This window comes from Typha latifolia, chromosome 6 (genome assembly GCF_019914945.1).
Source record: "Typha latifolia isolate L0001 chromosome 6, TyphaL0001v2, whole genome shotgun sequence".
Classification (NCBI taxonomy): Eukaryota; Viridiplantae; Streptophyta; class Magnoliopsida; order Poales; family Typhaceae; genus Typha; species Typha latifolia.
The window spans coordinates 3278032-3300328 of record NC_133091.1 but is presented as its reverse complement, the minus strand read 5'-3'; the positions used below and the strand labels follow the sequence as shown (position 1 = coordinate 3300328).

General features: G+C 39.3%; 2 protein-coding genes across 5 annotated transcripts; one reads left to right on the top strand and one right to left on the bottom strand.

Moving 5' to 3' along the window:
• The first annotated feature begins 790 nt into the window (after nt 1-790).
• Nucleotides 791-12051, top strand: LOC140790672 (kinesin-like protein KIN-13A). Of its 2 annotated transcripts, XR_012109428.1 has the most exons (13): nt 791-1441; nt 2158-2379; nt 2711-2884; nt 3310-3414; nt 6140-6217; nt 6358-6439; nt 7449-7611; nt 9129-9458; nt 9594-9812; nt 9900-10440; nt 10535-10600; nt 11345-11655; nt 11753-12051. XR_012109428.1 is itself a non-coding variant. In XM_073140860.1 (12 exons), exons 1-12 carry the CDS (start codon nt 1244-1246, stop codon nt 11525-11527), a joined length of 2361 nt encoding a protein of 786 aa, XP_072996961.1. In that variant the 5' UTR covers nt 791-1243; the 3' UTR covers nt 11528-12051. The 2 variants fall into 2 exon arrangements, 1 of the variants encoding a protein (XP_072996961.1); XM_073140860.1 differs by having other exon boundaries at nt 11345-12051.
• Nucleotides 12052-12704: 653 nt separating this feature from the next.
• Nucleotides 12705-21379, bottom strand: LOC140791125 (ABC transporter C family member 14-like). 3 transcript variants are annotated; one of them, XR_012109522.1, is made up of 12 exons: nt 19103-21379; nt 18000-18320; nt 17671-17757; nt 16611-17240; nt 16261-16425; nt 15786-16080; nt 15142-15356; nt 14340-14645; nt 14198-14261; nt 13399-13638; nt 13138-13302; nt 12705-12986 (listed from the first exon to the last, which is right to left on the bottom strand). XR_012109522.1 is itself a non-coding variant. In XM_073141530.1 (11 exons), exons 1-11 carry the CDS (start codon nt 21134-21136, stop codon nt 13199-13201), a joined length of 4461 nt encoding a protein of 1486 aa, XP_072997631.1. In that variant the 5' UTR covers nt 21137-21379; the 3' UTR covers nt 12740-13198. The 3 variants fall into 3 exon arrangements, 1 of the variants encoding a protein (XP_072997631.1); XR_012109523.1 differs by having other exon boundaries at nt 12740-12974; XM_073141530.1 differs by having other exon boundaries at nt 12740-13302.
• Nucleotides 21380-22297: the final 918 nt, after the last annotated feature.

The following is a 22297-nucleotide window of genomic DNA, read 5'->3' as shown; positions in this document are numbered from 1 at the left end:
GGATGCTTTCATTGGAGAGGATATAGTGGGGCTCTCAACCAACCAACCAACCAACAAGCTTTCCACCAGAGATTAAAAAAAAAGAAAAAAAATCCTTTTGTTGGAGTGTAAGTGCTCCAAAAGAAACCTTAGAAACTTAGATCACATCAAAGGAGTTTGGTGGTTAGTCAGTTTGCTGTTCAAATCTTAGCATCTTCCCCACCTCCATGGCCCATTTGGAGAGGGATGGATTAGCTAAAGTAATTGTTACTTAAATAATAGAGATCAATAAAATAGGAATATATTTTAGAATTTGAGAGCATTTTGTTAATTAGTGTGACAAGGTCAACTAAAATTGTTCTTCTGTTACAATAAATACTTTAATATAAGCAAAACATAATGAGTGATTAACATCGGTTACTACCTAATTAAACCCTGGTCAACTACCTAACTTATTTGACTTGCTGAACTCACCTAGTGAAAAAGTAAAATCTTGTTATCTTATCAAGCTCTAAAGTCAAACCTGAGTAACTAACTTAACTTGCCAATTCCATTGAACGAGTGTTAGTATATAGTCAATTCATCTACTAGTCAAATCAAAACATAGATTAGGATAAACGAGCTATTCCTTTTGGATAACAGCGGTGCGCCGGTAAATATAAGGATTAAGTTTAATAGGACATAAAAGGAAAAATAAAAATAAAGGGTGAACATAAAAAAGAAAAAAAAAAGAGAAAAGAAAAGTCCAAGGACAATTATGTCTTTCTCCTAAATTTCCTATTTCCAAATGGAAAGTCTCTCTCTCTCTCTCACTGTCACAAGAACAAAAGAAACCTCTCTCTCTCTCTCTCTCTCTCTCTCTCTCTCTCTCTCACGGGCGCAATGACGACCGCCACTCCCAAATCCAAACCCTCCTTGCTTTCCCTTCGCTAATCCCCTCATCTCGTCTCGTCTCTCTCTCTCTCTCTCTCTCCTCTCGGGGCTCAGATCCCAATTCCTCCCTCATTCCCTCGAATCTCTCCATTTCTTCAGAAATCAACCATCTCAACCCATTGAGATCTCGACTCCTCGATCTCCCCGCCCTCCAAACCCTCCCAAAATTCTCTTTCACATTCGTCGATCCGATCCATCCCCACCCGATGCTTTGCTAGATCTGGTCGTTGTCGAGATCGGGGAGGTTCGATAAGGTTTTCGTTTAGATCTCCTTGCTTAGGGTTTATCACCGGCGGGGAAGTTGGCGCCCCAACGAAGGTCGCAGCGCCACATGGGTGGCCAGGTGCAACAGACCAATGCCGCCGCGGCGGCGGCGGCTCTGTACGACCCTGCGGCGGCGGCGGGGACGGCGGGGGACGCCGGAGACGCCGTCATGGCACGGTGGCTCCAGTCCGCGGGGTTGCAGCACCTGGCTTCGCCGGTGGCGTCGTCGGCCGATCACCGCGTGCTCCCCAATCTTCTCATGCAGGTTTGACGCATGCTTCTTTTACTTCGTAGATATTGCTGGGTTCGGAGGATCACACCTTTTTCCCTTGGATTACTGTGATGTGAGGATGGCAGTGGATGTATTTGATTTGGCTGGCTTGAATCAGATTCCTTTTTGTTACACAATGGCTGTTCAGATTCTGAAGATTATAAACGCTAGTTGATTTCTTGTTTATTCTGATCCTAACTGACCACTATGATATGATGATGGCACTGGAAAGAAATGCTTTTATGGTTTGAGGAATATAAGTGCTAGTTGATTTGATTCGCTTAAATTAGGTTTATTTATTTATTTTGGTAATGCTGGAAAGAAACGTTTTCTGGAGCGTATAAAAAAGTGAATTTGTCTTAGCTTGACTGGTGTACACTGATCCAAAATTCAATACAATCACTGTGATATGATGATGGGGTTGGATGTGTTAGATTTGAGTGGCTTAAAATAGATTTCCTTTCTTGGGTAAAACTGGTAAGAAATGCTTTTTAAATCTTGTCCTGCAGGTAGCCATTAAATTTCTGAAGCATATAAAAGTCCTTTTTTTTCGGGTACAACATATAAAAGCATTTGCTATGGGCTTTACCATCTCTTGAGGAATCACTGTTTTGTGAGACATGCATGAAGGCATTGTGTTTGCTATTAATGGTAGTGGGAGCAGTTGGCATAATATTTAACGGTGGATTTCTTTGGTGGGCTTTTGGTAGGGATATGGTCCACAAACTGTTGAAGAGAAGCAGAAGCTGTATAAGCTCTTGAGGAGCCTGAATTTTAATGGGGAGTCTGCTTCAGATTCATATACACAGACCGCCCAAAGTTTTGGACCAGCAGGTGGATTGGATGGCTTTTATTCACCTGAGCTGAGAGGTGAATTTGGAGCTGGGCTTTTGGATCTTCATGCAATGGATGATACTGAACTTCTCTCTGAGGTACAATGTTAAACAATTTTAAGGAGAATACCTGGTAGTTTATGCTATGATTTATACCACACTTTATGCCAGCGTTTATTTCTTGTGCTATTTTCCCGATTTCTCACTGCCTTATACTGTTTTATTTTTTAAAGTTCCCTTCAGGTAATCCTATCTACTGAATCTGTTAAATTGGCAGAGCTAAGAGTATAGTTAGTTATTTTATTAGAAATTTATGTGTTATATAATTGCTATCTGTTTTAGAGGTAATCATTCAAAATGATGATTAATGCAATATAGCATTTAATTTTATGGAGTTGGCTAACAATTTGTACCTACTTTATCTTGCCAGCATGTATTGTCAGAACCTTTTGAGCCATCACCTTTCATGCCAAAGGGGATTGATGATGACTATGATGTTATGTATGACGGTCAACAAGGGCTGCCAGATAGCAATATCAGACCATCAACAGGTGAAAGAGAAATTAGCACGAGAGAAAGCACTGTTGCAAAAATTAAAGTTGTGGTACGTTAGATCATTTTCATGCTATATATCTTACTGTTTGTGCTAGCAAGGCTGCATCAATTGATAGGGCTATAATTTTTTATTTTTGCTTGCAATTAATCATATTTCTTAGTTAGTGTCTTTGTTTGCTTTAGACTTTTAAGTGATGATGGATGAATGGCTTAAATTAGTGTTTGTAGTTTTTCTTTTTAAATTTTAAGAAACTCTCACTTATTTGAACGTACATCTATCGTTTTTTCTAGAGCATGTATTTGCATATTACATATATTTTTTAAAGGCTTCTATTAAACAATACATAGCAAGGAGTGATGATAGATAATAGCACATGCAATGCAATATAGTTGGGAATCTGGTGGTTGTTTCCACTTGTCACTCTTCTTTCAACATGATTCCATTTTTCATTCTTCTTTCAACATGACAATCAGGTGCGTAAAAGACCTTTGAACAAGAAGGAGATCTCTCGAAAAGAGGATGATATTGTGACCGTGCATGATAGTTCATACTTGACTGTCTACGAGCCTAAGCTAAAGGTCTGCCATCTTCTTCTGCATGATTGTTCATAATTGGGATGTTTATCTATTGTCTAAACCTTGTCTAGCTGTTGTTCTCTTACAAATTACAAGTTTTCGATTGGCTATAGGCATCTCATATGGATATGTAATGCTCAACCTTTTTAATTCTTGATTTCTTGTTTTGCCTTTTGAATGCTTGATTTCTTATTTTGCCTTTTGAATGCTTGATTTCTTATTTTGCCTTTTGAATGCTTGATTTGCATTTAAAGAACCATATAATGGGTTCTTTGTGGTCTCACTGGACAACTGCTTTTGTTCCATGTTATTTAAATGTTGCACTAGTAGAATTTTGCAGATTCATGTTAGTTGTTTTTGTGAAATATAGTTCAATTAAGCTCCAATTGGATCTCAAGAAAATACTCAATTTTGTTATGTACTGTTAACATTTTATAAGTTCAGAATATTGTGCTTAGATGCTTCATCATATACTCTTCTTTTCAATTCTCCATGTGAACAATTAAAACATAGTCTAGCAAGAACTACCATAAACCACCTTTTCTTGTGGTTTGTAGATGGCAAAGCATTTTTTTCTGCAACTATTTGTGCAATGCTTTTGCCACTTGCTTGAAATGTGAAATAGGATGAGCCATTATTTGACATCAATGAAGCACAGACACGGACATGATACGGACACGGCGATATGGTAAATTTTGAAAATATAGGACACAATCACGACATAGGACACATCAATATATATATATATATATATTATTGATACATCTAAAGTAAAAGTTTGCAATCTAATAGTGTTATATATACATACATCAAGCTATAAGAACTAAGAAGTATCATTTAAAGAACTTAGAAGTATACATCAAGCTTTAATTTAATAGAGTAGAGAGGCTTTAATGTAATTTAACAATAGATATTTAAATTTATTATAATCAGTTTATCACACTAATTAGAATTAATATAAACAACATATATTTAAATTTAAGCCCTAATGCCCTATTGGTATAAAAAAAAGGAAAAATGAAATTATGAAAAGCTTTAAAGAAGAGCAAAGAGGTAGAGAGAGTGGGAGAGAGAGGAGCTGCTTGTGGGGAGGGAAGGAGAGAGAGGAGCTGCTTGTAGGGAGGGACGAAAAGAGAGCAGAGCAGAGAAGCTGCCTGTGGGAGGAACGAGAGAGAGAGAGAGATAACCTTGTTGCTCGTCGCACAACCGCTCGCCGTCGCACAGCTACTCACTATCGCATAGCCACTCGCCGTTGTGCACTATCGTCTTCAGCTGAGAGGGATTTGGGGCTAAGAGAGATTTAGGTTTTTGTTTCGGGGTTAGGGGTTGGAGAAGTAGTTTTGGGTTTGGGTTTTAAATCCGGGCTAACAAAAATTGACCCAACTCGACTCGTTAAAGGTTAGCTAATTTTCCTACCGTGTTCCGCTCGTGTCCCAGTAGTGTCTTGCACGTGTCCTTTTTTCTTTATTTTTTATTTAATTACAGATACTCTGGACCCGTGTCGGACACATGTCTGACATGGACACCTCTCCCAGTAGGAGGTGTCCATGCTTTATAGTTTGACATATATAGGAGCTTGCTATATCTTCTCAGAGTTTTGTCTTAAGATCGTCTTTCCTTGCATTATTATTGTCGCAGTCTCTTTCATGTCCTGATCTTGCTTTATGTAGGATAAAGATTGAATTGCATTAATCATTTAACAATGCTGATGAAGGTGCATACTTGAGGCAATTTGATATTTGACATGCATACATCTCTCCTATCTTTAGAGGAAGGAAATCTATGGGGTTGTCATTTTCTTTTTACATCTGATTTGAAGCTCAGTCTTCGTAATACAAAGAAGGTGCGCTGGGAAATACATAGAGGGGATATATTTGATGCTTAGTTAAGATTTAATAAGGTTTCAACACGGAAAGAAAAATTATATGGTGGTTATATAGGATGTCCTTGAAGTGAAGTATTTTTTTGACACAAGATTTGTTATACAACAGAAATTTTTAGCATCTTTACACTTAGAGTGCACTTAAATCATTCTCACAGTGCTTAAGGTAGTTGCCTTGTGGTAATGTAGGAGGTACATAATTAGTTTCTTATTCAAGTAGTGATGTTTACTTGTAAGTTAATGGAGATGGAATTATGCTCATTTAACGGTGAGTTTCTTGTGAGTTAGTGAATATTGTAAAGATGATAGTGATGTAATTTGTGTTGATTCTTGCTGAATGCTGATGGAGAGGTAGTTTAAGGTGGCATGCTCAGTAGGTTATCAAGAGAAACTTGTATTTTTTCGCTTCTTTCCTTTCATTTGGTTTCTTTTAGTGCTACATAATTATTATGTGCACGCATGCATTGGTCTGGGAACTCCTTTTTGTGCTTCCTTTAGTACATAATAATCTTTCTTCTTGTTATGTCTGAGTATGTGACCATTAAATACCATTCATTGAGTGCATTCTCCTCAAGTGGTTAAAAAGCTGTACTAGCTCATGTTCATCATGTTTTATCAACCTATGGTCATTTTATAAGACGCATCGGTGCCAGCCACATGTCAAGGCAGTAGTTAAAGATGCCTCCACTAGCTTCAGTATTTTTTTCTTGTTGTGTCTGAAGTTGCAAACATTTGAAAAGAGATACTCGGGGAAGCAGCTTTTTATACCTAAAGTTGTTAAAGATGCCTTTACTTTTGCTGGATGAAGTTATATTGCATAATTAACTTGAAATCTTGACATGAAAGGTGGACTTGACTGCATATGTGGAAAAGCATGAGTTTTGTTTTGATGCTGTTCTTGATGAGCATGTGACAAATGATGAGGTAATGCTGTCTCTTAGCTTTCTATTTCATTATCATCTTGTCAATTACTTGTGGCCATCTGTTTCCATAGCTGCAAAATTAGCCATCGAACAATTCTTGCTGTTGGCATCTACCTGAACAGATATAGATTGTCTAAACAGGTATATCGTGTGACTGTGGAGCCAATTATACCAACCATTTTTGAGCGAACAAAAGCCACATGCTTTGCTTATGGGCAAACAGGTTTGTTGGACATGCCTTTTGAATTATTTTCTCTCAGCAAATAACTGTAATTGTAACGAATAATGGAAATCCTGCTCTACTACATTTTCTGAAGTTCTTTTAAGAAAACCTATTCGGCGGTTTGCTTTTCTACAGCTTCCAATCTCTCTGAGTTAGTGAAACATGAAAACTCGTTCCACGAGTTTTGGATTGGAATGCTTATTCCTTGTAGAGGGCTTATGCTAACAATTTTGATTTACAATTTTCTACTACAGTATGTTTGTTATAACAACTCGGTAATGATAAATGTCATACAATAACTGATTGATAATTCAAGTTCTTGATCCATGTTATGTATTAAACATGTTTAGGCTGTGTGGACCTGCATCTAAGTATAAGAACATGATTATCTCTTTATTCTTATGGTTTATTGGAGCAATTTTGTTCATCTCTATGTCATCTTTAGTAATAAGAGGGTTGCTTTGTTTATCGGCTCCATCACATTGCTGCTTAGCTGCCAACATAAGTTGAATTTCCTCATGCTAAATATACTTGTCTGTAATTGCTGTTCTGCATTGTCAGTTATGACTCAGGACTGTCTGGCATGAGAGTGGACAGGATTAACATGGTTTGATGTTCTCCTATACAGTATATTAAGAGGACATTTCCTAGTATAAATGCCAATGTTGCATTAAAATGGTATGCTGCTAACAGGTGGTCTTAGCATGACTATCCGTGATCTTCTATTTCGAACTTGTGTATTAGTGAAGAGTAAGCACATTTATCTGGATGCTCCAGAACTTCTATTATGTTAATCGTGCCAGTCTATTTGGTCTGTCTAACTGCTTTTCTAAGCTTAAGTTGAAGAGGATGAAAATAAAGATGGCAATTGGTTAAGCCTGTATATATGCAGAGTTATACGTAGTGTAACGCAATTCTTGTACCTTATAGAGGACCTGCAGTTGCTCTTCTTTTTTCATATCAAGCAGTGAGACTGAAAAGACCAGTTACACTGGATTTACTTTTACAGGTAGTGGCAAAACATTTACCATGCAACCCTTACCTCTCAGAGCTTCACAAGATATGGTTCGACTTTTGCATCAACCGATGTACCGAAATCAACGATTTAAATTGTGGCTTAGCTATTTTGAAATATATGGTGGTAAACTCTTTGATCTTCTCTCTGATAGGAGGTTGGTTTCTACAAACTTTTATTTTACGTTTTTCTGTTTCTTTTCCTAATAGCTAATCTGGTTTTGTCCAGTCTTTATAATTTAATCTGTTTTGTTTATCTTTATGCTTCCTTTTGTCACACCTATTAAGTCAGACTACAATTCTAGGTTTTCTATGAAGACCTTTGAAGACTCCAACCAAGCTCATAAGAATCTATCACCTGGTTAAAGATATGTGACCTATTGTTGCACAAGTAGAAGAGAAATACAGAGGCAATAGAAGACCTCTTATCTAATAGCTAGTGCTGCAAGCAGACTTGAGCTGATACTAGAGTTCTCAAGCCCTGCTTGGCATATAGATAGCTGAACAATTTTGTGTCAATATGATCTGTAAAATAGGTTCTCAGGTTTGACTTTAGCCATTTTAAGCTGAGCCATTCAAACCAAGCTGAGTTTTTTCAGGACTTGAGCTTAAAGTGAGTTTGTACACACCTTGTGGTTCATAACTAGCCAAGCTCAGGCTGGACTTTTGTAATCTGATCTCAGCCTGTTCATGAGTCTTTGCAGTAGTTGCTCTATGATAGTGTTGGGGTCATGGAGGGAGAAAGTAATCAGGAAAAGTGAAAGAAGTAATGAGAAATAAGCAGTTGAAAATAGGGACTGAATGCTAGCTGTGTTTTCTGCTTGTTTCCATTGAATCACAATTCTCCTACTCTCTGTAGTGAAGCACGGGCACCTATACGGGTCACGATGAGACATGATAAGATAGTATTTTTTTTAAGAGTGAGAAAATAGATGACTTAACTAGATGAGACCTATGCTAATAGTTCAGTGAGATCAATTCTCCTACTCTCCTGTATTGAAGCACGGGCTCCTATACGTGTCATGATGAGACATGATAGTATTTTTTTTAAAGAGAAAAAAAATGAGTTAACCTAGATGAGACCTGTGCAAATATTTCAGTGAGATTATTAGATGCCCAGTTATTTTATGCTCTTGTTCTTATATCTCTTCTGCTGTTTAGCAAGCCAGATATAACTAGGCCCTGCACTACTTGTTACATTCCACACCCTGACTGTATCGTATATCAGATCCTCTTAGCACTTTTTAAGTCCAAGATCATCTAGAGTAGTTTCCAGTCCAGGATTTGCATTATAATAATAAAAAATGAGTATAATACTATAACTGGAAGTTTCTCATAGCTGCAGAACTTATGGATGTTGTACTTGGATGCACATGATCCCTTGATTCTACATGGGTCGTAGGTTGTTGGACCATGATATATGTATATTTCTCAATATTAGGGGAACATCTAGCTCCGGTGAAGATCTTTTCAAACTTATTGAGCACATGGTGCTATCTGATGCAGATAAAAGTATTCAAATAAATAATTTCAATTCAGAAATCGTACATTATTATTCTATTATGATATGGTAGTTTGGCATTCTTCTGCATCTCTTAGAATAATTTCTTTTAAATGTTTGTTATAATGGTTTTATTGGGATAATGATGATAAGCCATTTTAACAATTTCATCAGGAAACTCTGCATGAGAGAAGATGGAAGGCAGCAAGTATGCATTGTTGGATTGCAGGAATTTGAGGTCTCAGATGTTCAGATCGTTAAGGAATATATTGAGAAAGGAAATGCGGCAAGGAGTACAGGTTCTACAGGAGCAAATGAAGAATCATCAAGATCTCATGCTATTTTGCAACTTGCAATTAAGAAGCACAAAGAAGTGACTGACACCCGAAGGCAAAAGGATGGCAATGACTCAAAGAGTGCTAAGGTTGTTGGCAAGATTTCTTTTATTGATCTTGCTGGAAGTGAGCGTGGGGCTGATACAACAGATAATGATCGGCAAACGCGGTTTGTATCTTTGATTCCTTCTTTTTTATTTGTCTTTATGTTTTAGTATCTGTTTTTATTTGGCCAAGAATGCTCAGATCATGTTTTTCAGTATGTTTCAGTCTTACTGGTAATCTATACCATGTTCTATGGCAGAATCGAAGGGGCAGAGATAAACAAGAGCTTATTAGCTTTGAAGGAATGCATCCGTGCACTAGACAATGATCAAATACATATCCCTTTTAGAGGGAGCAAGCTGACAGAAGTGCTTCGTGACTCTTTCGTTGGAAACTCGAGAACTATCATGATTTCTTGCATTTCGCCTAATGCAGGTTCTTGTGAGCATACTCTCAATACCTTGAGATATGCTGATAGGTATGTTTTGTTGACTACTGCAATATATGATTGCAGCTTACTTGTTTTTTATTCTAGGTTTAAGAAGTATAGATGATAATTCAACAGGGTTAAAAGTCTTTCCAAGAGTAGCAACCCCAAAAAAGATCAACCTTCTGGCTCATTTGTACCTTCCAACAAGGAATCAGCGTCAGCATCAGGATATCCTTTCTCAGTAGAAGCAGATGACACTGTCGAGCAAAATCAAGATTTTAAGACAGTGGATATTCCTAGGAGGAATGCTGAAAATTTATCTCATAGTTCTACAGTGGAACCTGAGAGGAACTCATTTAGCATGCCAACTTACAACAATAAAGGAAGGGAAGAAAGTGGGGCAGCATCAGGTCCAGTGGAAAGGGAACGGGTTGAGTTGAAAAATAGTCACAGCAGCTATTCTAATAAACAATCCATGCAGAACTCATTTGAAAACAAAGATGAAGAGAAAGTACCAAAGGTCTCACCACCTAGAAGAAAAGGTTATAGGGAAGAGAAAACTGAAAAACAGAGCAATTCATCAAGAAAAGACAGTGCACCCGAAGTCCATAAGCAGCAGCCATCAGATTCTGCTTTGCATTCATACAATGATGGGGAAATAAATGCAATACTTGAGGTATGCAAGTCATGCATTTTTCGAACATTGTGCAATTTATCTACAAATTAATCCATCTTTGCCCTGGTTTAGCATTCCATCTTGATTTTTGTAGGAAGAAGAGGCTCTCATAGCAGCACATAGAAGAGAAATTGAAAATACGATGGAAATAGTGCGAGAAGTAAGTTTACTCCAGCTTTGTTCATTGTTAGAATTGAAAGGGCAGCATGCTCGTAAAAGATGTAGTCCAATTTAAACGAGCTGTTAATTATTAATTTCAGTGTTGGTAATTTGTGTTGATTTGATTGCCTATTTTACATTGTCTCTGATAAGCTTTAAATTTATGTTATTCCTGCTTCATAAGCTTTCCTGGTTACCTTCTAAAGAGAGCTTTGACATCCTGTGGCGAGAATTAAATGTTCTCCTTGAAGGCTAACACTTTAACTTTGAGTCTCTGTTGTGCCTTCTGATTTGATGGAGAAAAATGGCATGACCCTGTTTCTTAGCAAAAAAACAGAACATATCAAATGCAATATCTTTGTACTCTAAGATTGTTTTGTCGGCAAATCCATATTTTGTTGTGCTTGTATCCAATATCCACTCTATACTCCACTTTTGTCAACCGGCGAATATTTGAGTACACCATAATTTTTACATTATTGAAATTTTCAAACTAAAGACAACTAACACTGCATAATTTTTATCTAGTTGGTTTATATATTCAGTGAATGATTTCATTGTAAAATGATTATATGATAATTCCATGAAAGAATTTCTTACAAAGGCAAATAAGGCATTCAGGGTAATAAATTCTGCAATTATGCAGGTGTTTTGCAGCCATGGATATTTGGAACTTAATGCTTTCAACTTATTGTTGATTTGCTGCATGTATTCTACCTAACCTTAAAACATTATACTCTTGCAGGAGATGAATTTGTTGGCAGAGGTCGACCAACCTGGTAGTCTCATCGACAACTATGTGACACAGTTAAGCTTTGTACTCTCACGCAAGGCTGCAGGCTTGGTCAGTCTTCAGGCTCGTCTGGCACGATTTCAGCATCGCCTCAAAGAGCAGGAGATCCTCAGCCGCAAGAAGGCATCAAGATAAGCTGTGCCTACGTCATATCTTAATCGCTGTTCGGCCGTTAGTGGGTAAAAGCTCATGCACTTTTGCCCAAGTTGTCATCTCTCCACCTTGTATCACATCTCAGACGTAGCTTCATGGATTCAACAAAGGTGCCATGGATCTCCATATTGCAAAATTTGATGCAGTTGACCTTGAAGGAACTCACTTATACCAATTTCCTAGTTTGGTTCCTGGGTTTGTTTGCAGTTTGCGACTGTCCTGTCTTTGAAGGACCTGCTTTGGGTGCTTGAGCATTCATGGTTGCAAAATGTGCGGTTTGTTGAGATTCTGGGGGTTGGTTGCAGAAGGAAAGACATCCCAAAATCCTCCGAAGTGAAAGCTAACAGTTAATACGTGATTGTTGTATTCATTATTTTTATGTTATTTTTTCTTAGGCCCGACCTGAAGATGCTGGTAATAATTATGTTATGTCAATAGAACATCTCCAGGCAAAAAATCATTGCGCTTCGCCCTTATTAATATGATTGCTGTTAGCTTTTTTCGAAGAGTTATTTGTTATTGTACTTCAATGTCATGCATAAGTTTTGTCTAAAATTTAAGCTCCTATTCACTGTGGAATAGTAATAGTCATCCTATTAAATAAAAATTAATAGTAACTAAACAATAACTTAGCTAGAAGTTCTAGGATGCTAATACATTATTCTATTTTCTCTTATTTCATACAACTTTAACAAATTAATTTAATAATAATTTAAAATTATTGTTTTGTTTTTAGATTAGACAACACCTAATTATTACTACTATTTTACATCTAATCAAGAGTAATCTTGTCTTTTGGTTTAAAATGTTACTAATTTTCAACACTATTCTTTATTACTTTAATATCAGATGTAATTATTATGTTTTACACTAATATTTAACTAAATAATAGAATAGTTTATAATAAGGTCAAGAATATATTAACATTTTGCTAGGACAAAGGTTGTACTGTTTAGTTCTGGCATTCTGGGTTAATTCTGACAGCAATAAAAAATGATCTTCGGTTTCTTTACCCTTTTCTTTCTCCTTTTCTCTTATCTGGTTTGCAATGAAACGTTTCCGATAAAAATAATCATCAATTGACACGACTAATCTAATGCCATAATCATCTCGGTGTAGTAGCCGTAGAACTTTAAAAATTATTCATTGCTAATACGAGAAGACAAAAAAGTAGTAGAAAACAAATACTACCTCTTTCCAAATAACAAAATTTATTGGGAAAAAAACGATCAACTCAAGTTTGTTCATTCCAAACAGATGAAATTCATTCCGAACTTCAAGTTAGAGCTGATCTTTGTCTCATGCTGACTTATTAAATTCCTTCAACTAAAACTAAGATAAAGGAAAGGAAGGAACTTGCTCCACTACATCTGCAGCCTCGTTTTTCACTTGGAACAATCGTGTACTTCACATCTTCAAAACTGCAATGCTGCATAAGCAGCTACAAGAAAATTACCATTTAGATCGCTAAGGTAGTGGTGGCTTCTTCGTGGAATTGTCTTTAAATAAGGATGAGCAGAACCCGTAATGGATATAGAAAGATTATGATCTGCTCAAAGAAATGTGCATCTTTGCGCTCTCTAGTTACTAACCTTAGGGACTCCAAGCACCTCTTTAAATTTTGTCAACAGGCTTAAGCATCAGCAAGTTAGCCTAAATATCTGACGATCGATTTGCGTACTCTTGAACAAGCGCCCCGAAGAGCGATGATTGGCATTCGATCAAGTTTGATGGCGAGTCAAATTCCTTTGCTAGACCTGATCAGAAATAACTTTTCTTATGTTTACTGCGAAAACTAAATGAACCACTCCTTAACATGTTTAAGACATAAGAGGAGGATTTGAAAAGATTACCTGCATCAATGACCAAAACTCTGTCACAGTCCATGACTGTTGGTATCCTGTGAGCAATGCTGATGATTGTACAGGATGAGAAGTCCTCGCGGATGATCTGCTGGATCACAGCATCAGTCTGTGAATCCACTGAAGCAGTTGCCTCATCCATGAAGAGGATTCGACTACGTTTCAACATGACGCGGCCCAAACAAAGAAGCTGTCTCTGTCCCACACTCCAATTCTCCCCATCGTCAACGACTAAAATTGAGTAGTTTCAATGCAGAAAGTTGTGGTTAAGGATTTAAGGATGCAGGTGATATGGAAAAAATTGAACATTATAAAATGACAAGCCAACAAGATCGACTTAGTTCTACACACAGGCTACTAATTTGGCAATAGCTGTAAAATGGTTCAGCATAATATGATTGAACCACTAACAAAGCACTAAATATAAGTATTTGAATTAGTTAATATATCTAGAATTTTAAATAGTATGATCGAATTATGTAATTTGAAAAGCTAATGTAAGTGACAAAATACCAATCTTATTCATTGATTGAATTAACCCACTTTACAAACTCAATTAGTAACCAAGTATCACCTATTGTCTATGGGAATTATGTCATTTTAGGTCAGAGGAAGTGCGACAAATCAAGCATTAATATGATAGGTACTGCAGCTTCCCTCAGTTAGTAGCACAGCATCTATCTTGAAATTTGCATTGAAAGACAAATTTTGGCATAAGAGACAGAAGAAATTAAGATTAAAAGTGAAGAATTTTTAGTCAACCAGCATATCAAAGATAGAAATTGCATACCAATTGCATCAAGCTTTTCGGGTTTTGAAGCTACTGCATCTTTAAGCTGGCACCGTTCGAGAGCCTGCAAGGAGGTGAAATTAGAAATCGTCAGTAGTGAGAAGCAAACAAATTGAGAGAGTACAAAATCTTCTTCCTGTACCTGCCATATCTGCTCATCTGAGTATTGCCCAATTGGGTCAATATTGCTCCTAATTGTTCCTTCAAAAAGAACAGGCTCTTGAGGAATTATACCAAACCGAGACCTGAGGTCATGAAGGCCCAGTGTACATATATCTACGCCATCAATGATTATTTTTCCCCCACAAGGTTCTACGATTCTGAACAAAGCTTGTATCAGTGTTGACTTGCCACTGCCAGTCCTACCTACAACCCCTATCTTTTCTCCTCCATGAATTTTTATTGTAATGCCATTCAAAACTAGCGGAGTATTAGGTCGATACCTGACCTGCATAAACAAAGAAGAACATGGTTCAGATGTTTCAGCATCAGCAACTAAAACAATGTCAAATAGAAATGACCTTGTAAGTAAAAAGCTGAAAGGCAATTGCATGGATCCCTATAAAATGTACTATTTGTATGTACCTTTTGTTTACTTGCATGTGTACACATAGTGGAAAAACCTATATTTTCGCATAAATCACCCTCAGGTTAAAAGTTTGATAATCAGAAGATGGAATTTACACCTTTCACAGATTAAAAGAGAAAGTAGTGCAAAATGAGCTACTTCTGCAAAGAGAGTAGCAGTTAATTCTTGTGTGTTGTTAAGATGATTCAGACTATACTACTAAAATGTGACTTTGAGGACTATCCATACAAAACAGTACATGTTCTTTTCAGGGGTATAGAAGCAAACAACAAATTTAGAATATACAAATAAGGGAATATGGAATGGTATACATGCAAAGACGCTAAACTCAAGTATAACATCATGAATAAGAAACCTTTAGATCTCTGATGGCAATGTCTCCATTCGTGGGCCAATTTGGTGTGGGAAGGCAATCTTTGATTCTCCATGCTGCCTCAGAAGAAAGTTTGGTGAATTGCTTTATCCTCTCTACTGAGACCATCCTGTTCTCAATGAAACAGCTTATCCATATTGCAAAAAACACCACCGAGTTGAGAGACAGACCATATGAAAGAGATAGACCGACGAACTCTGCATTAGTGAGCAAGAAAATAATTAGCTGATGGATTGGGTACAAGCTTTCCTACATAATGTCAAGTTTGTTCCTAATTTCCCCTTCTTTTTTCTAATCTTTTCAAGCCAAGAGCATTTTTATAAAGGGTTGTGCGTTAGTCTAAATTGCTGAATTCTTTTCAGGATTCAGAGACATGAATTCAGTGAATTTAGATAACCTTCAAGATATTTCTCATCATTTTGATAGCTAGTCATATATAACACAGTAAATAAATGGTGTCCTTTTGGCTTTTAAGCTTTTGGCCAAAGCTGACCTGATGACCTCATTTTTACAAGAGGCTGAGTAATGATAATGATGATCATGGTGATGATATTGATATTAACACAGTACAGACCGTTAAGATGAGATGAACCACAGTTACCTCAAATTGGATTTCAAATAAATACCTGGTTTGATGAAATTACTCGGCAAGCTAACCATGAGCAATGCAGTGGCACAGAGGACAAAACACCCAATAAGTTCCAATCTGAACCCCAGCCACTCATTGGCACCATTGTTGTGAAAGTCCATACGTAAGCTTGAATTAACCCTGTCAAGATTTTCCTGGAAAAAGCTTTTCTCCTTCTTGAAGCACCTGATTGTTGTAACACCAAGAATGCTCTCTGAAAAGTGATGGATAACTGGTGCTTTGGTAATCGAGTCAAGGCGAGTTAACTCCCTGGATGTTGCAAGATAATAATCCTGCATAAAATAAGAAAAGAAACGCATTGTGTAAGCTATCATTCTTACCATTCTAAATGTAGTAGAATTATATCATGTCATGTCTAGTGAACTTGAGCTACATATATGCGTAATATTTTCCAAGGAAGCATGTATAATGATGCTTCAGCAAAGATGTGAGTTGTAGCATGTGAAAGATACCTTGTACCATAAGTTCAACAGTACTAGTGGAATTATGGTTATGATCGATGGCCAGGCGACCTGACATGTAACTATAATGATACCCAACAATGCAATGTACATCGAAGCAATTAATCCCACCATGAAGGGAAGGAAAAGATCAATGTTTGTTTGATCTGATGATGCCTGGAAGAACAGCAGGAAAAGAATCAGAAGAAGTGAGAATTTTAAAGCTTTGTATTTCACATCTAACAGGCAGAATACAAGGATTTCAAAAGATGTATAAAATTGAGCTAATGAAATATATTCTGATTTTTCCTAATAGGTTTTGTGGCATCAACAATGACATAAATAAGTAAAATAATAATTACCCTGCTTAGGATTCTCCCAGAAGGAGTGGTATCAAAAAATGACATAGGAGCACGCAATATGCTATCCAAAATCTGCTTGAAAAAGCTCTGAGCAGTCTTAAGTCCCAAGTATGCAACAAGAAAGGCCCTCAGTGTGACAAGAACAAATATAACCAAAGCTAAGATGACATAAACTTCAATAAATATGGAGGGATGAAATGAAGTGATGATCTCATCAGACGTTTCATATGCCAACCAGTAGTCACTTGCCATCTGAGAACCCTGCCACAACAACGCAACTGTCAAAACTGCCACCACTCCCCACCATCCCCAGGCCTCAGTGATGTATAACTTGTAGACATGGAAGCTAACTTGGCCAGTCTCCCTCTCCTCCTCCTTAATGAGCTTAGAATTGCCATTTTCTGCCTTTGGTGAGATTGCAGACTCACCCTCCTTGTTAGATTTGGTGCGATTTGTTGCAGGTTGATATAATGTTGTACTTTGAGGATCACCAATTCCAGTAACAGGAGCACTTCGCTCCACAAGCTCCATTGAGTTGTCATGAGCAGCAACAAGAGCTGTAAAGTCTGAACCTGATTCTAATAACTCATTGTACTTCCCAGTCTGTACAATCATCCCATCTCGCATGACCTGTGGTTTTCATCATGGAAAAAGAAAAATAAGTGATGCTCAAGTAAACATTAGAAATCTGTCAAAGTCTAAGGATGAAACAGCTAATAAATAATAGCAAGTAAATACAAATCAGATATGCTGAGAAACATTCTCCTGTTCTATGGTAGCATGTACTAATATATTTTAACCTTCAACCTTCCAGAGTCCATTAACACTTATCGTCGTCAACCTGTGTTGCTTGCTTGTTCGAACCATATTTACTTCAGGCTATATTAGAAATCAGAAGAAAAGATGTTCACAAGAGCTAGAGTCTTATTGATAGAGAAACAGATAGAGAACTAGAGATAGAGAGATTGAAACAGAATGCAGGGTAAAAGTGTGTTTTCTTAGAGTTAGAATTATGATCCAGTTATACAAATACTCCATAGGACTAGAAGATGATACTTACGAATATTGTATCAGCATTGTGCAAGAAATCTATTTGGTGTGTCACAAGCACGACTGTCTTCCCTTTGAGTGCACCCCTCACACATTCCTACAAGAAATAACTGATAGTTGTAACAAACCTGACACTAGAAAAGACGATTAAAAGCCAACCCTCACACATTCCTACAAGAAATAACTGATAGTTGTAACAAACCTGACACTAGAAAAGACGATTAAAAGCCAACGTACCTGGTATTTGATTTATTCTATGTTCATTACCTAAAACCTACAATGAATATGTAAGGACTTTAAACAACTCATGCAAAAGACCAAAAGAAAAGGGAACCACACCTTGAAGATATCTGAACCAGTATGAGCATCAACAGCACTAAAGACATCATCAAGTAGGTATATATCGCAGTCCTGATAGACGGCCCTGGCAAGCTGTATACGTTGCTTCTGTCCACCACTGAGATTGATCCCTCTTTCACCAATCTCAGTCTGGTCGCCAAACTCCATCATCTCCAAGTCCTTCTCCAAGCAACATACATGGATGACTTCCTTGTACTTCTCTTGATCCATTGGATTCCCAAACAAGATATTCTCTTGAATGCTCCCATTTTGGATCCATGCAGTTTGTGCCACATAGGCTGTCCTCCCACATACTGTAACCTGTAACAACAAAACATAAAGGGCAACAAGAATCTTACTAAAAAACTCCACATAAATAGAAGGATGCAACCATTAGGCAATATCAAGTATAAAGTATACTGAAACCATAGCGACCATAACTGTTACATGAATCAAACTAAGCTAGATTCACCTACATATCAAGACTCCATGCTTGCAAATGACTCCTATTAAGAGCAGAGTGATAGGTAATATGTACAAATGCGCGGTTCTTTTCCTGCCTAATAAAGCTATCTTCACTTTCTCAAGTTCAATATTGTGTCTCAAAATTGAGATATTTGGTAATCATCTATCCGACAACAACTTTCCAAAGACAATTTGGTTCAAGACAAAATTAAATGATTGAATTCAAAGTCAAGTCCAGAATAGCTAATGCACTCCCCGTATCACTTTATATATCAAAATCCGATTTTAAAATTTAAACACAAGCAATCGCATCTAACTCGAGTAAATTTCACCGACACAAAACTAGGCTAATTTCACGACCCAACCACTGTCCGCTCCAGAGAGTACTGAGTGAAACACGCCGGGCTGCCGCGCGGATTTCCATTCACGTGCTTCACTGATCAAGGATTTGACTTTTACATTCACACGTGTGACGAATCTCGGGCATTAAAATTCGCACGGGAAAGGAGTCTGTGAAAGATTGGGCATGTTTCCAGAAGCGAACTTTTGGCCTTATTTGTCTATTTCAAAATAGAAGAAGGACAGCAGTTGGGTAGGACGTATTTGCCAAAGCGTAGGGACGGCGAGATACGGCGTACCTTTCCCGAGAGCTTGCGCATCTCCCCAAGCAGGCACGAGAGCAGAGACGACTTCCCGGATCCGACGGTCCCCACGATGGCCGCGAGGTCCCCAGCGCGAATCTCGAGGTCGATCCCCTTGAGCGCGACCTCGCCCTCGTCGTCCCATGCGAACTCCCCGCCGCGGATCTCGACGGCGACCCCGCCCTCCTCGCACTCGCACACGTCCGATCGCTCCACGGCGCCGAGGTCGAGCTCCGCACTGGTGAGGTAGGCGTCGAGGCGCTCGACTGAGATCATGGCCTGCGAGGCTGAGATCAGCGCCTGTGGGAACGTCCGCATCGGCTCGCTGAGGATCCTGAAGAACGAGGTGGCGGTGAACACCAGCCCGGCGTCAAGCCTCGTGCCGACTAGCACGCACGTGCCGAACACGAGCACCGACACGAACACGGGGGCGCACGAGAGCGCGATCACGTTCCCGGAGTTGCAGTAGAGGAACCTCGCGAGCCACCCGTACTCCTGCTCACGGAAGTTGTTGATCCTCTTCTCGAAGTGCTCCTCCCAAGCCTGGAACTTGATCACCCTCATGTAGCTCAGCATCTCGTTCGTCGCCTTCATCCGCATGTCACGCATCATCATGAGGAGGTACTGGTACTTGTTGTTCTGCTTGGTGGCGAAGAGGACGAAGACCATGATCCCGAAGACGCCGACGACGGCGGAGATGACGGAGGGGCCGAGGTAGGTGTAGAGCAGCGCGAGGGCGACGCCGACCTGGCACGGCATGAGCCAGATGTAGTTCAACTGGAGCATTATATCAGACAGTTGCTGCGCATCCACGGCCATGTAGTTTACGATCATCCCCACGCCGTGGGATTGCCGGGCCGAGCACGAGAGGCGGAGGCCCTTGTCGTAGAGGGAGGTGATGAGGGAGGATCGGATCCGCATCCCGAGCTTCTGGGAGTGGAAGCTGAATTGGTGAGAGCACAGCACTTCGATTGTTTTAGCCAATAGGAGGACGGCCACGAGGTAGAAGCCGCGACCGATGGAGCGGTCGTCGCCATTGGCGAAGTCGATGAAGCTTTGGATGAGGGTGGGGCCGACGTACATGACGAAGAGGCGGAGAACAGCGAGGAAGGCATTGAAGAGAATGTACGGCCAGAAGCACCGGAAGATGGTGGACCGTACCGGGTGGGATGATCGGACAGCCGGGTCGGGCCAGTTGGACCGGAATAGAGAGTAGGTTTTTTCGGCCCGGTCGTCCGGGGCGAGGGCCGGAACGTCGTTGAGCTTTAAGGGGGTCTTGTAGCCTTTAGAGACCAGAGGGTTCATCCAGCTCAATGTGGCTCGGGAGAGGAGGGAGGCGGTCGCGTAGGGGGTCACGTCATCTCCGATCAAACAGGACTCGACCGGTTCGATGGCGGAGATCCCAGTGGATCCGGTCGCCGATAGGTAGAGGAGTGGGAGGGTGAGGCCGAGGAAGACGAGGGAGGCGGCGTCATCCGGGGAAATCGGGTTACCCGAGGCGAGGCGAACCGCCGCGGAGGCGGATAGGAGGGACGTGAGGAGGGAGGCAGCGAGCCAGAAGAGGCGGAGGGAAACGGGGTGGTATGCGGTCCGGAAGCGCTTCTCGTGGGCCACGAGGGCCGCCGCGGCGAGGTGGGCAAGGAATTGGAGCGCGAGGAAGACACACTCGGCAAGCTTCCATTCAGATTTCGGGAGGAGGAAGAGGGCGATGACGAGGAGGGCGAGGGAGGAGGCAGCGAGGAGGGAGGAGACCGCGAGGGCGAGGGCGAACTGGAAGCCGGTACGGATCCTAACCGTATCCGGCTTAGCCAACAGCGGTTTATCGGCGTCGGCTTCGCTGCGGCGGCGGGAGAGAAGCTTCTGAAAGGCGAGGATTAGGAGGGTAAAAAGGAAGAGGAAGTCAGCGAGGGATAAGAGGATGCGCTGAGGGCAAGGGGAGAGGAAGAGGAAGCCAAGCCATTGGAAGGAGCGGAGAATGGGAGGAGGAGGAGGAGAGCACGTGAGGAAGGTGAGGTAGGGCGGAGAAGTCATGGCGTCGGCGATGGCTTATTGGAGCAGAGAGTTTGAATCCATCAAGAAGAAGAACGAAAGAGAAGATGAGGATATGGTGCTATCCATATATATGGTTTTGGATTGGAGAGAGTATCAGAAAAGTGGAGAGGGGAAAAGGTGAAAGTGAAGAAGATGGAGTTTGATGTTAATTGGAAGTGGAAATCCGACTTCCTCACTTTTAACAAGGAAGTGAGAGAGAGAGAGAGAGAGTGTGAGAGTGTTTGATACGAAGAAGAGAAGAAATCGATAACCAGAGTAGTAAGTAGCTAAAGCTGCAGTGGATTCTCTGTACGTGGTTATAGGACTTCTAGAGGTTTTGACCAAACTAACCCTCTCCTATATTTTATTTATCGAATTAGTTTATTTATAAAAAATAATGAAATAAAATATTAGTAGCAGAAGAAGGCATTGACTTTAGAGGAAAAATTTCAACAAACGAAAAGCTAACTTAGCTGTTTGAAAGGTAGATTAATTTTCATCCAAACTTATTAATCTTTAAAGAAATTTGTTTATTGTCCTTCCAGCAACTCATATCTACAGAGATTCAGTATTTATTAGGAGACCAGTGGGCAAATTATATTATTCAAGAAGCTGCAATGTGTATTTATTGGAGCTTCCTCCCACTTGATATATCTTTTGTCTGTCTTGAAGGAAAATTTTAACTTAGATTTTTTTTTTTTTTTTACTCTTAATATTGCACCAAATGGAGGTGGAGTAACAGTAGTGAGAAATAATCTTAGTAGTGAGAATTACTTCTAATTAATTTGTCATATTAATTTTAATTAAAATGTTATTTACTCTAGTTTAAGGAGTGGAGATTGATGCTATCTTTAAGTAAATTAAATTAGCTAAAATACCCTCCGGATTTAGTGGAATAATATTAGAATTAATTTTTCACCTTGAAAACTTTGAGCATTTTATGAGCTTTGTTTTGCAATGCAGATTTATACGTACAAAATGCTTGTATATATATATATATATACGTACAAAAATTTAATCTTTTAAACAATAGATGAATATGACATGAAGGATTAGAACTCACAACATCATTACCCTGTATATTAAATCATTGGTGAATAATGTTTGGCTTAATAGAGAGAAGGATCAATAGTTAATAATTATACTTTAGTTAAGACTACT

Excerpts from the sequence above, each read along its gene's own strand:
- LOC140790672 (XM_073140860.1), top strand. The coding sequence starts at position 1,244 with ATGGGTGGCCAGGTGCAACAGACCAATGCCGCCGCGGCGGCGGCGGCT. Across the intron at positions 6,218-6,357 it reads AGCATGTGACAAATGATGAG|GTATATCGTGTGACTGTGGA; the intron begins GTAATGCTGTCT and ends TTGTCTAAACAG. Across the intron at positions 7,612-9,128 it reads GATCTTCTCTCTGATAGGAG|GAAACTCTGCATGAGAGAAG; the intron begins GTTGGTTTCTAC and ends CAATTTCATCAG.
- LOC140791125 (XM_073141530.1), bottom strand. The coding sequence starts at position 21,136 with ATGACTTCTCCGCCCTACCTCACCTTCCTCACGTGCTCTCCTCCTCCT. Across the intron at positions 14,262-14,339 it reads CAGATGAGCAGATATGGCAG|GCTCTCGAACGGTGCCAGCT; the intron begins GTACAGGAAGAA and ends ACCTCCTTGCAG. Across the intron at positions 13,639-14,197 it reads CGAAAAGCTTGATGCAATTG|TCGTTGACGATGGGGAGAAT; the intron begins GTATGCAATTTC and ends ACTCAATTTTAG.